At 38.5% G+C, this 14,882-nt stretch overlaps 1 protein-coding gene across 1 annotated transcript in view; it reads right to left on the bottom strand.

Annotated features, from left to right (window-relative positions):
- Positions 1 to 14,525, bottom strand: part of LOC139725067 (ral guanine nucleotide dissociation stimulator-like 1) — a 53,712-nt gene extending 39,187 nt beyond the window's left edge. The window contains exons 1-2 of the mRNA XM_071636155.1: positions 13,630 to 14,525; positions 1,914 to 2,036 (exon numbers count right to left, since the gene is read on the bottom strand). Coding sequence (XP_071492256.1) covers positions 1,914 to 2,036; positions 13,630 to 13,716 — 210 coding nt within the window. The 5' untranslated portion in view covers positions 13,717 to 14,525. The remainder of the gene's footprint in view (positions 1 to 1,913; positions 2,037 to 13,629) is intronic.
- Positions 14,526 to 14,882: the final 357 nt, after the last annotated feature.

Genomic DNA, 14,882 nt, shown 5'->3' with positions numbered 1-14,882 from the left:
ATGAGGAGCAAGGGGTGTGATATGAATCATAAGTGATTGAACATTTGGGTCAATGATATTAAGATGTTAGTGAGATGGAATTACACCAGTGTTTTCATGTACATAAAAGAGCAAATGAATACACGAAACAGACACATGTTAAGAACACATGATTTTCATAAGAAAATTAACAAAATTAGATTCACAATCACGCAATGGAGTTACAAATGTAAAGCAAACAGCACCTTGAGCAATGTGCGTGATTGATATTGAAAAAAAAAAAGAATTTGCAAGGCACAAAGTACAGTGCAAGCACATTAGAAAGTAACAAAAAATAAATTAATATGTATGCAGAACATTATTTGATATGATCATCCATGGCATATAACAATAATTACATTAGGTTTCAAAATTGGAAATCAGTTGACCATGAAAATGATATCACAATGACAAATGAGTTTATTAAGAATGTTTGATTTTTGTTTCATTTTTTTTTAAGGGAAAGGGTGGTGGAGTAGGTTATATAAAAGCCACATAAATGGTTAGTCAAAAATTTCAATAGAAAGTGTGCATGATTACATGACATGAAATATTTGATTCATGAGTGAAGTTTATGGGCACAATGGTTCAATAAAAAAAGTGACAATCAATTCAGACATTGGTGGTCACAAGTTATGGTAAAAAGATTTTCATGGATATTTTATGAATACATACATAAACATAATGAGACGTGGATTTAATGCAACACAATATAATTGAAGATATTACACCAAAGATAAAATGGGAATTATTCAATATAAACAAAAATGAAATGAGGAACAAATTGCAGGATACAGGAATTTCAGCAAGTTACAGCATTTAGAGTTTAGTCACAGTATCAAGATTTGGATTAGTACAAGTAACAGGTTTATACATTGCAAATAAGAGGTCATTCACCAAACCAATAACAAGTTAGAGGTATCATATTAAATGAAGATATATAGCCAATATACATATAATGATATAGCAAAATGATAAATATTATGCATCAAAATCATGTTATCACAATCGATATAAGCACCAAATTAGTATTCAATACAATACAATTGCCAAATTAGTATTCAATACATTACAATTGCCATTAGAATTATAAAGTCAGTAGGCATGCATTGGACCACAAACATTTATTCAGTTCATCCATGCAGTTTTGTTTTTGTTTTTGTGTTGTTGTTTTTAAAGGATTGGGAAATATGGGCATAGGGAATTAATGCCATGTCAAAAAATAGGGGCAGAGATTTCAAGGCAAATGAGAAAGGCAGGGAGAAAGAGAAATAAAACAAAGCTAATGAGTGAAAGAACAATGCTTCCATTTCACACACTGATTCTTCTCTCTTTATGCACTTCAACAAAAATCTATCTTTGACTCATTTGTTATCATGCAACATTGTAGATTTTGTTAACTTGCTCTGATCAAGTAGAAGAATAATTGTCAGAATTTATTTTGTTTTTTTTATCATAGCACTAAAGTAAATAATGTTGAATATTCAGCATTCAGAGATTTAAAAAAACCTGCAAACTTGTAGCTGCTTTTCTATCAATGGAAGAGGATGATATGATATTCAGAGCATGATGCAACATCTTGGGCATCATTTTGGTCATCAATTAATCTTCCTTCATCATTGGTGCACAAACTCCTCAAATGATCATCAAGCACTGCCAAAGGTGGAAGCTTTTATTTCCTCACACCCTGTTATTACTATAGAGATGTTAATGGCAGTTCACTGCACTGGTCCTCTGCAGATTATCTGAACTCCAACCTTTATTTCAACTCATATCTGAGTGTCATAGCCCTATTATATCTCACACCATTACTACCTAGATTTGTAAAGTGATGCAAACAATTGTAAATGGCAGTATTGCCATGGCAACTCATGCATGAAATAAGAAAAACTCACATCACTGAGTGCACAGGAGTCATCTGCAGCCTTGTAGCTGACCTTCTTGAGGTAGACAGAGTACACCACATCCTCAGCCTTCTCCTCCCCCCACATCTTAAATGGACTCTCCGGAGACCCTTCCTGAAAGTCAAAAGAACATTATAAAGCTTGATGGGTTAGTTCATTTCACGGTGGGGGGGGGGGGGGGGGGGGGGGGGGGGGGCACCGATTGACAGGTCTTTCATATGATGTGGTCAGCATAATTTAGAACACCACAATGCAACCAAAACATCCATAAACTGTCAACAAGCACTACAATGGAAAGTAGCCAAATTTGGGGACAGAAACTGCAGCTGATTCGACCTCACTAGCTGGATGATGACCTTTTTACTCTGTGGATGAAATGTGGATCCCAAATCTTTCAGTTATAGAAGTCTACTAGCTTCATTGGAGTGCACTCCAGCAACAAAAAAAGAAAACAAAGAAAACAAAAAAGAAAACAAAGAAAAGCAAAAAGAAGTAGTTTGCAAAATAGATATTTTGTAATCAATAGCTTAACTCCAATGAAACTGTATTCAAGGAATAAAACACTGACAATCTTTATTTTTTATTTTTTAATATAAAAAAAATTGATCATTTGTTTTTCAGACCATGTGCCTTGTCACACTACAAACCAGGTTACAGGATCAATGCGTTTCAGACAATTGGCTACACGTGCTGCACTATCACATGGACTGAGATTGAGCCAAAAGACAGCATACAAATGTTCATGGGTGAACTAGTTGTGAAATCAGAACAATCACCAATGGGTGAAACCACAACATAATCTCCTTGGACAGTGAACAACAAACAGCATCCAAGATTTGTTACATAATCCCCATTCTTGTACTGACACCCCCTCCCTTTTTCCACCCCCACTATCTTTATTCCCTCATTGAACAAGCAATATTTTCTATGGCTTCCTCTCTAGTTACAGTGTATCTTCAGGGGGGGCATGTCATGAAGCGTTTTGTCAGACAAACTTGCTCTTCCCCTCTAGTTACAGTGTATCTTCAGGGGGGGGCATGTCATGAAGCGTTTTGTCAGACAAACTTGCTCTCAGCCAATCAGATGCAAGAACTTCAGTAGCTTATAACATTTCATCAGAAAAAATATCTGACAAAACGCTTCATAAAATGCCCCCAGATGTCATTCACTCTTCTGTATACAGGACATTATAAAAGACAAATCTTCACTCCCTGCAATCATGGGCATTTGGGAAAAGTGCCCATTCATCATACTTGCTAGTCAGCAAGTTTTAGTTACTGTACCACAGATAACCAGGTAGGTTTGTTTGCAGCACACTGTCATTCATGATGTCTTCTTTCTGAAGATAATGCATTATTCAATTCATCATCATTATCACCTTTGCAAAGATTATGTTTTGCTGGCATTGGTTTCTGTTTTAACTGTCTGCCTGTATGTTTGCCAAATAACTCAACAAGTTATGAACAGATTTCTCCAGGTGCTTTTCTAATTTGATTTTCAGTCACTTTCAAAAAGACCTCTTCTCAATGATTTGTCAATATCATCCAATATCTCAACATCTCAAACCTAAGTTGATATTCACTAAGTATATGCATACTGTATTATAGCAATATCAGCTTCTGTATGAGACTATTAATTGTACTACATTTGTACATTATTACACTGTCTGGTCTATATGGGTAGAGGGTAGGATTTTGATTGATATCGATTTTACAACAGGATGATATCTTCCATACATCATATGTATTCCACACATAAAAAGGAAAGACAAAAAGTCAATCAAAATTGGTGAAAGAGAGGAACTTCATAAAAGTCAGAATCTAGATCATGATTTCACTTACTTTCAACACCCCTTCCCCCCCCCCCCCCCAAGAAAAGGAAAAAGGAACACAAAATCAAACACCAACAACATCATTCTTTATTTTGGCAAAGGAATTCCTAATACCGCCATGGATCAACAATGCACGGCTGCATGGTCAATTTAGTTTGTGGAAGAAGTAGACGTACCACTGTGAGCCAAACTAGGAAGATCAAACACATATCATGGCAACATATTGATGAAATTGACACCAACACAAAAACTTACCTGATCATCTCCTTCTGATATGGACATATTCTCAGTAATTTGATCCACTTACAAAGTAAAGTGTTTCAAACTAACAAAACTTCACAGCACCTACAAACATTTCCAGCTTGCTTTGTGTCTCCCCTCTCTTTGTTAACTACACTCGAAAGATTCAAAACCAGCTAAAGAGCAATTTGACAATACCTGCCTGAGAAGGCTAATTCTGTGATTGCAAACAGAAGTCTATAATCTTTGATGGTAAACTCTGATAAAGTCTGAGATAGGTACAGGAATCCACAAAGTGCCTCACAGAAAAAAAAAAGTTCATGCAAATCCCATAAAGTGACTGTCAATTCAAGTCAAAGTCCATTTCAAGACTGCCCAGAACTGTCTTCACAAATCAAAAACCAAAGCAGCCACAGTCGGGTAGTCAAATAAAGGAGATAAGTCTTGTTGCTTCATTTTTAGTGTTTATATTCCACTTCGAGATCCTGCTAATACTGATGAGTTGATAGCTACCAGAAACATGGAACAGATAAGACAAGGGGCAGATAACCAGCTGAATTTAGCAGAATTGAAAGTTTGATTTTTTTTCTTTTTAAAACGCACTGTATGTCAAGATACCAAAATGAAAAAAAAAACACCATAAATTTCATTATAATTTCATTATTCACAGCACAGCTGACAAATAAAGACTCAGAAAAGGAAAGAAAAAAAAAAGCAATCTAGTTAACATATTTTGAACTCTGAAGATAATGACAAATGGAAGGTAAAACTGCAAACTTCCCTGTCCCCCCACAAAAACCCCCACAAACAAACAACAAATACACACAAATATTCAGATCTCTTCGGCCAGATTGCATGCAGGTTTACTGCACAAAAAGTGACTAGCCCCCAGCCAAAATGGAAAATGCTCAGTCATTGATTACATGCACATCAAATATTTAAAGCGATTCTCCTCAGTGCTTTATTTTTTTTTTTTCATTTCAAAGTCCACAGGCATTTTATTAGCAGCTATTCCACAAAAAAGTTAATACTTTTTACTGATTGAATTGCACACACACAAAAATTCCAAATCATCACTGTAAAGATGTACCAGTGTCCCTGTTGTTCTGAAGACTCAATACATTTTACCCTCCGTCGACTGTACACAGGCACACATTAAACTCAAATTATGACTTGACTTTGCTCAAACCTACCATAAATGCACATAATAGCATGCCAGAGGGTCATATGAGTACAAGGTTTTGAATGACAAAAATTCTCTTCACTTATGTACCTAATCATAAAGAGTTAATTAAAGTAAATAGAAATTGCATAATTTAAGTCTTACCTGAGAACACATAACATACAAGCAGTGTCTCCTTTTCATTGTAAAATAAATACAACTTCTAACCAAAAGTTTTCTAATAGACCTTACAATCAAGTTCACTGAATGGACTTGCACCAAACAATGTAACTCTTACACTGTGTGTCACAACATCTTTTTTTTTTTCTACATTATGAGGCTGTGCCTGTCCTATTCCACGCAAGACTGTGACGTCATGCCTTGCTATCACTCAATCACTTTCGTCACTCGTGACATTGACAGTATAGTCTCAGTTCCAGGTACTTTTGATTATTACCTTTCCTTTTTGTGGCTCTACAGTCAGAGCTAGAGAGGCACAGCATACATGTAGCATGTGTACAGGAATAGTGTCATACAGCAACATCAGCTTTGTTTGTAGATGATTTGATAACTTTGATAACTTTTGACAACTTAACTTAGCCTTTATGAACATCTTCTGAATCTTGCTAAGTAATTCCACATCCAGCATTTCCTTAAATTACATACATGTTTTGAATTGTTTGTACTGTCTATCCACTACGCAGTGGAGGTATCTCATGCAATGAGACAACACTTGATGACCTACAGGCTTATTTGGAATTCTGCTTCATCTACGTAATGAAACATGAACTGAGGGAAAGAAGTACAATGTACTGTCACCACACCAACAGATTATCTTGCAAGACAGTCAATGGCTTTCATTAAGTGGAGAAACATTAGTGGCAGTTTGCTTGCGCCAGTGACTTTGAGAGTTTTCACACTTCCAACTCCTTTTTTTTTCAGATGGCAAGTTCATTTTATTGGTCTGAAAAAAGACACAGAGTATTAAAATGACATCTCTCCCAATTTTTTTTTTCAAATTACATTTGACCAGACATAGTCCAGAATGTTATAAAAGGTACAGTTGTAGAATACAGTTTATAAAGTTCTGCTAAATTCTGGGTACACACAGTGATATAATTTTACAGAGAAATCAAAACCAGAGTGGGCAATTTACAGGAAGAATCCCCCTGAGAGCCACTCTCAAATCAAAAGTCTATGTCATCCCTTGAGGATGAGCAGTGTGAACCATTTGACAAATCCACTCTCTTCATCACATCTTCACACAACTACTGATAGAATCCTATTTCTCTCTACAACTGCATCTCTTCATAATAGCCACATTCACAGACAAAAGTTATCGCTGTTTGCATCACCATCATGGCATGCAAAAAAAACTAGAAATGTCGCTATGGCGACTGATGCCTCCGCCATAATGCATGATTCTCCCAATAGGGGTATAGTACAATGTCTTCACAATGTGTGATCCATGACAGTTTCACATAACTGGCAAAAAAATAAAAATATGACAGGTTTGTCAGAAATGACTTGAATGATCACTTTCCTTGAACTGGGAGTGCAGGTACACATATTTGGGGAATTGAGAATTTTTACTTGAATTCTGACAGACCCTTTTATAAGTTTATGCATTGAGTAATTTCCAAGGTATGAAGAAAGAGTGTAATAACAGTACAAAATAGATTTTTTTTTTTTTTTTTGGGGGGGGGGCATTGAAACCTGGCCATTGACCCTTAACCTTTGACAACCTTTGACAGTCTGGCTGGAAATTTCCTGGAGAATCTCCATTAGGTAATGCATGTATATAAGTCAGAAAACTAATAATGCAAGCATTTTATATACTAGTGCATGAGGGAAATAGTAAAATATTGAGGAGTTGACCTTGACCTTTGACCTATGACCCCTAAATTCCCTAGATAATCTCTGCCAGTCAGTACATGCGTATGTACCAAGTTCCATGAAGATACATTGAACCATTTGTGAGAAAAGTGATATTACAACATTTTCACTTAACCTTTGACCTTTTGACCTTTGACCTTATGACATGAAACTCTGGAGAATCTTAATGCAGTAGTAGGGGCCTACATGTCTACACCAAGTTTCAAGAAAATACCTTTGGGCATTGCATAGATATGGGGGGAAATAGCAACATATTATTCAGGATTTGACCTTGACCTTTTGACCTTTGACCTCTTGCCAATGTCACTAAAATCTATTCAACTAATTGTCCCATCATACATCATCCTTGGACCAAGTTTGGTGAAAGCTGCTTCATCCAGTTTTGAGTTATCACGTAAACAGATAAATTTCAGGATTTGACCTTGATCTTTGACCTTTGACCTCAGTCCGATTTCACTAAAAAACTAATCAAATAATTGTCCTATCATACATCATCCTCCAACAAAGTTTGGTGAAATTTGCTCGATCCAGTCTTGAGTTATCGCGTAAACGGATACAATTTCATGATTTGACCTTGACCTTTGACCTTTGACCTTCGGCGGATTTCGCCCAAAATCTAATCAACTAATTGCCCCATCATGCTTTATACTTGGACCAAGTTTGGTAGAATTCAAGTCAATATTACTCAAGTTATCGCGTAAACGAAAGCGGACGGACGTACGGACGTACGGACGTACAGACGTACGTACGGACGTACGTACGGACGTACGTACGGACGTACGTACGGACGGACGGACAACCCGAAAACATAATGCCTCCGGCACCACTTCGTGGCGGAGGCATAAAAAAATGTATATTATACACCATCATTCAAACATAGACAAAAACTCACAAACTCACCAGGCCTCTAATGAATTGCTTTGAATATCTATGCATGCCTAAACAATGAACAAATCCTGATCCTGAGTACCCCAGTGTGCCGAGCTGCATTATTTACCAAAATTAATGTGTTTTTTGGAACACAAAGTGTATGGACGGAAGGGCAAATCATGATGAGCATTTTTTTTTTACTCAAGCTGGACCAATAAAGAGAACAAATGATTTGTGTGTGTGTGTGTGTGTGTGTGTGTGTGTGTGTGTGTGTGTGTGTCTGTGTGTGCACGTGCCAGAATTCATAGTTTTTGCATCACATTGCAAAAGATTGATTTAATAAACATTTAATTTCAGGTACATGTAAATGAACTTATGACAGCTCCTCTGGGAACTAATTCTACAGCAAAGGAATCAATATTTCTTTACTTTTTACTGATCTATCCTCTCTTGTCCCTCTTCACTGTCTTCACTTGTATGAGTTCTACTTGGAATCACATTATGCTATCAAAGATGATTCCTTTCTCCTCAAATTTCAACTCACCTATCCCCTTTCATCCCACAAAGTCATCTTGAGGACACAGCGCTATCAACTCTCTTTCTACAAACATTCACTTTATATACTCTTTGGCCTTGACACACTAGAGATAGACGTAAATGTAAGAACAGGACATGATTCAAAGGATCTTTCAGAGGAAGAGTAATGTGGTATGATAATGTAGACTACTTGTCCATCCTTCTGGCTAAGGAAGGAAAGAAGGAAGGAAGAGATCAAGTAAAGAGAGAGAGAGAGATGGGTGTCACAACTAGTCTTTATATCAGACATATATATTGTATACAACCCTTCCTTCCTTGGAGTCTCACATCTATCCAGTTTGAATACAGACTGTACATGTGTACAATCATACCAAGCAAAAAGCTTCACACCAAACATATTCCTACCTAAAATAATATTGAACTACCCTTCAGGATTCAAGTCAGTTGGAAGATCTAATGTACAGATTGCCATAAAAATGTTATAAAGTGAGAAAAGGGAGAGAAGAAACAACAAGAGGCACATAGACTTTTAGTTCCCTTCTCTACATGCAGTGATGACTTTGCTCATGCAGCAGCTGCTGTTGTAATGTTTAGTTTTACGTCAGTATCTCTCTATTCCTCTTTGACTGTCAGACTCTCAGTCTATGATCTCTCCTTCTCTTTCATCTCTCACTATAACGTAGGTGTAATTTGAAATAAAGCCTGTGTCATAGGCTGGTTTATCACCTTTCCCAGGTCTTTGAAACACATTTTAATACCCACTATCAAAATGCACGTTTGTCAATGCCTTTCGGATCATGTTTCTTGAGTTGTTGCGTTCATTACCTCTGTCGTGAATCTATTAGTAGGCCCTGTCACAGCGCAACTCCATTGTGCAGTTTGACCAGAGGGACGAGATGTGTAGTTGCCAGTGGTTGGCATGGGTAGGTCCGAGCTATAAACACGCTTCAAAATGACTTTGCATTTATCAACTCTACAGAAATGTGTTTCTAGCTCAAATGCTTTAATTTTGCCATTGCATTTTTTGGGGGGTGTTTCAGTGACGCATTTCTAACTCCATAATCAAAACAGCTTTGCATTTATCAACTCCTCAAAACTCTCCAGAAGTTGACTGAAAGTTTGAAAACTTTAATTCTGGCCAGAAGTGATAAACGCACCCCTACTTGTGGCAGGAAGAAGTCAGTTCCTTATCGTCTATCCATAATATTCCAGTACAGTACCCGGCTTTCTATAATCACATACATGCTTGTACATATAGTCCTATTTTGTGATCTCAAAAGCTATTCAAGCACTGCATGCACCACATAAACATAAAAATCATGTTGCTACTTTCCCACTTCTGCTCCCGCTACTGCTACCTGGACTCAGAGTCAAGTAAGATTACAATACTTTCACTATTACATTGCTTTTGAGAACAGAAGAGCAAACTATGTAAAACATAATCAAAATATCTATGTATATGCCACTGCTAAAGCAATTTGCACTGTTCCCATACCATATTGTGCATGTATGCCATAACAAAACAAAGTTCAAAAAGTGGTATGCCATCAGCAGCTTACATAGTTCACTGCTATTACATAAAAGGGACTGTACAGTACTGGTTGAGGTGGGGATTCATGTTTTGAACATTCTTAAGTGAGATAATGAGAAACCTCCTATGGAATATGAATGAGCATGTAATTTTAAGATGGATTCAACGTTTATTTGATGAAAATTGGTTTTCAAATGGCTGAGATATCCAATAAAGTGATAATAACAAGAGACCCGCGGGTCTAGCGCTCACCTGAGTATCGCAAGTTCACCTTTCACGCAATCACTAATCTAAATTATTCACAGCTCTACCAAAATTTGACCAGGCATTCTCAAGTAGAAGATGAAAATGTACAATAAGGGCCCAAATTTTTACAGATTCCTTAATTTGGGGGGATTGGAGCCCCCTGGGGCCCTCTGGGTGGGGCATGGTGCTCATTTTGATAAATTGAGATCCTGACCCCCTCGGGATGCTACCTGCCAAGTTTGATGAAAATCCGTCACGAGGTGTTCAGGAAGAGAAGATGAAAATGTACAATTCAGGCCCCCATTTGGACCTTCCCAACCACCCCCCCCCCCCACCCCTGCCCCCAAGAGGGGCACCCCTGGATCTCCTATGAACAAACTTGAAACTACAGTCATTAATGTACTCACTCGTAGTATTATCTTAGCTCTATAACTTCTGATTCTAGAGAAGATTTTTAAAGATTCCTTCATTTTGGGGGTGTGGGCCCCCCTGGGGCCCCCTGGGTGGGGCATGGTGCCCATTTTAACAAATTGAGATCCTAACCCCTTAGGGATGCTACCTGCCAAGTTTGGTGAAAATGGGTCATGGGGTTCTCAAGAAGAAGATAAAAATGTACAATTTAGGCCCCATTAGGACCCCTCCTCACCCCCCTCCCCTGGGTCCCGGGGGGGGGGGGGGGGGGGGGGCACCCCTGATTCTGCCATGAACAAACTTGAAACTACAGTTATTAATGTACTCACTCATAGTATTAACTTAGCTCTATCACTTCTGGTTCTAGAGAAGAAGATTTTTACAGATTCCTTAATTTTGGGGGGTTTGGGCCCCATGGGGGCCCCCTGGGTGGGGCATGGTGCCCATTTTAAGAAATTGAGTTCCTAACCCCCTACAGATGCTACCTGCCAAGTTTGGTGAAAATGGGTCATGGGGTTCTTAAGAAGAAGATGAAAATGTACAATTTAGGCCCCATTAGAACCCCTCCCCACCCCCCTCCCCTGGGTCCCAAGGGGGGCACCCCTGATTCTGCCATGAACAAACTTGAAACTACAGTCATCAATGTACTAACCCATAGTATTAACTTAGCTCTATCACTTCTGGTTCTAGAGAAGAAGATTTTTACAGATTCCTTAATTTTGGGGGTTTGGGCCCCATGGGGGCCCCCTGGGTGGGGCATGGCACCCATTTTAACAAATTGAGATCCTAACCCCTTAGGGATGCTACCTGCCAAGTTTGGTGAAAATGGGTCATGGGGTTCTCAAGAAGAAGATAAAAATGTACAATTTAGGCCCCATTAGGACCCCTCCTCACCCCCCTCCCCTGGGTCCCAGGGGGGGGGGGGGCACCCCTGATTCTGCCATGAACAAACTTGAAACTACAGTCATTAATGTACTCACTCATAGTATTAACTTAGCTCTATCACTTCTGGTTCTAGAGAAGAAGATTTTTACAGATTCCTTAATTTTGGGGGGTTTGGGCCCCATGGGGGCCCCCTGGGTGGGGCATGGTGCCCATTTTAAGAAATTGAGTTCCTAACCCCCTACAGATGCTACCTGCCAAGTTTGGTGAAAATGGGTCATGGGGTTCTTAAGAAGAAGATGAGAAAATGTACAATTTAGGCCCCATTAGAACCCCTCCCCACCCCCCTCCCCTGGGTCCCAAGGGGGGCACCCCTGATTCTGCCATGAACAAACTTGAAACTACAGTCATCAATGTACTAACCCATAGTATTAACTTAGCTCTATCACTTCTGGTTCTAGAGAAGAAGATTTTTACAGATTCCTTAATTTTGGGGGGTTTGGGCCCCCTGGGGGCCCCCTGGGTGGGGCATGGTGCCCATTTTAACAAATTGAGTTCCTAACCCCCTAGGGATGCTACCTGCCAAGTTTGATGAAAATCGGTCTTGGGGTTTTCAAGAAGAAGATGAAAATGTAAAAAGTTTACGCACGACGCACGACGGACGACGGACGACGGACGACGGACGACGCACGACGCACGACGCACGACGGACGCCGGACGAAGGGCGATCGCAATAGCTCACTTGAGCCTTTGGCTCAGGTGAGCTAATAAAAGGCGACATGCCACAACTTTATTAGGATCTCTTTGTTTCACCTTGTTTTTGGATATCTCATCCATTTCAAAACCGATTTTCATCAAATAAACTTTTGATATCCCTTAGAATTGCATGCTCTTTGACATCTCATAGAGTGGTTTCTGAATATCTCGCAAAACGTTAAAAGCTAAATCCTCACCTCGACCAGAACTGTACACACCCTTTAAAACTAATACCACTAAAGACAGTTATGGCACTAGTTAGTACAGAAACATTCACAGCTCTCTGGGAACCAGTTGTTGAATTTCTACTTCATCACTACTTTCTTACGAATATCTATCTGTTGTACAGCTGTACTATGTCCACAGTTTTATGTGTTATGAAAGTGTAATCACAAAAAGTATGAACTGGGTGGTTAATTTCTCCCTCATTATTAGCAGACACCTCCAATGTGAGGAAAATTTTTCAAAACTAAAACATATTTCACTCAAAGCTGTCTGGTGTGTACATGTTTATGATATACCACAATTTCTGTGACAATATAACCTCTATTGTTGCACAGAAAGGCAGGTAGACTGGTGAAATCGTTATCACTTTACACACCTAAGACTAGTACAGTAGCAAATCAACTGTTATAATAATCAGTGGCTTTCATTTCTTAAAGTCACATGAACATGATTACATTTCCTGTCCCATCATATGACTGGCAAAAAGTAGCAACCTGAATATTTCTAGAAATGTATAGAAATTAAACACATGGCTCTATGTGCCAACTCTTCGCCTCTGATGCTCTTCTTAAAAGACTGAATCATGTACAAACAGGGTCCTGTTTTATGAAGGGTTATAATTGATTATATAGTTGATTTCCATCATAACTCTATGGCAGCCTGTGTGGTAAGGGAATTTACAATTGATTTTATCTTTTGATAAAATGGGGCCCAGGGCTTGACTGTGGCAGTGGCCCGATAAGCGGGACCACTATACAAACTTGATGTTGGGCCACCAAACTGTCAGAAGGTTATATTTTGGTGGCCAGATCAGGCAGCAAAAATTCAAATCGAATCTTTAGTTTTCATTTTATTTTGGGGCACTACATTTCTCCCTCGAGCCCCTAAAATGTTAAATTCAAAGATTTCAGTGGTCCAAATGGGACATCAAAGAAAAAAGTGACAACATGGTAGACACACTGGATCACTCACGAATACCATGATTTCTTTCTGAAAGACGTCAGCATCAAAGTGTTTACTGAGAGTCAAAATGGAGAAACTTTAACGATTTTGTCCACAGTAAATGGCTTTTGGGTATTTCACAAACAAAGCATTCCACTTCTCCACATGGCAAACTTACTTGAACTGTATCCCTGCAACATGGAGTCGTGGTTATTTCACTAGAACGCACTGATTTTCCTTCCCCCATCATAAGAAATCTTCCCATTTCAAGATGACCATAGGCTTCGTTTGCTGTCTTCTCCAAGTATCAATGGCCTGTCCTCCTCTAAAGTGAAGACTGAAGTGAATGTGGTGGAGCAGTTTGGGAAGAAATACCTCTTCCTTGCTACCAACAGCTCAGAAACAGTCTTGTTTACATCATGCCTCTGCTTTTCCCTTGAAACCACTCCTCCTTTACTTGATAACTTCTCCAACCTACTGTGCGCACTTTTCTGAGCCCGCTAAAAAAAAAAAATTGCCCCGAAATTGTACACCTCTGATTTTGACCCCTAACTACAGCAGAGTAGTTAGCCTCCCTCAAAGGCTGATGTTGTTTTTATTTCATGTTCCCACTCCATTCTATTCTGATGCATAAGATACAGATGAACACTCAATAATATGAGATCTTCAGATGAAACAAATGGTCCAAAATTGTGTTGGCCTACAGAGACAACTAAACCTAGAGGGATCGAAAACGAAAAATACCCATTGATGTATTTTGTTGATTTTCATGTATTTTACTGCTCTTACACTGGAAAAACTCTTGGAAACAAAGTGCCAATTTATTATCACTGATGCGCAGTTATTTATCATATCCATGTACTGGTTCCTGAAATGAATCCACTTGGTGAGTTATTGGATGAAGTTATACACAAAGGAAGTATTACTAACATACACTGTACATACATGTATATCGTAGATACAATTGATTTCTTCTGTGAAGGTGAGGCATATAATGTTCAATTTTATGTGACACAATATCAACAAGTACTATTATAAGAGAAACATGATTTGCATGTTTCTATAACAACTACATGTACATGCACTTGACAGTCACACATTTTATGGCCTTTTTTAAATAGTTACAACGCATATTTGGGAGTGTTTTTCACAAAGAATTCAAGTCAGTCTTAAAATTTATGATTGACTTAAAAACTAATCATACTAGATATGCCACTGGTTTCCTTGTTTTATCAGCCTTTCAGAACACACTTCAAATTGTATGCCAAATTTGCAGAAAGATTCCTTTGCCATTTTTTTTTTATTTTGCATATTAATAGCTGCATGAGAAAGTCTCCAAAATGTCCATATTCATTAGAAGTTATAAGAACACCATCAAGACACACACAGCATACCATTTGGACTGTTTGTTAAAAAATCCCTCCCCCCCCC

Source organism: Diadema antillarum, unplaced genomic scaffold (genome assembly GCF_040938485.1).
Source record: "Diadema antillarum isolate AM-2024a unplaced genomic scaffold, OU_Dant_1.0 seq00000014_RagTag, whole genome shotgun sequence".
In the NCBI taxonomy this organism is placed as follows: domain Eukaryota; kingdom Metazoa; phylum Echinodermata; class Echinoidea; order Diadematoida; family Diadematidae; genus Diadema; species Diadema antillarum.
This window is presented reverse-complemented; position numbering and strand designations above follow the sequence as displayed.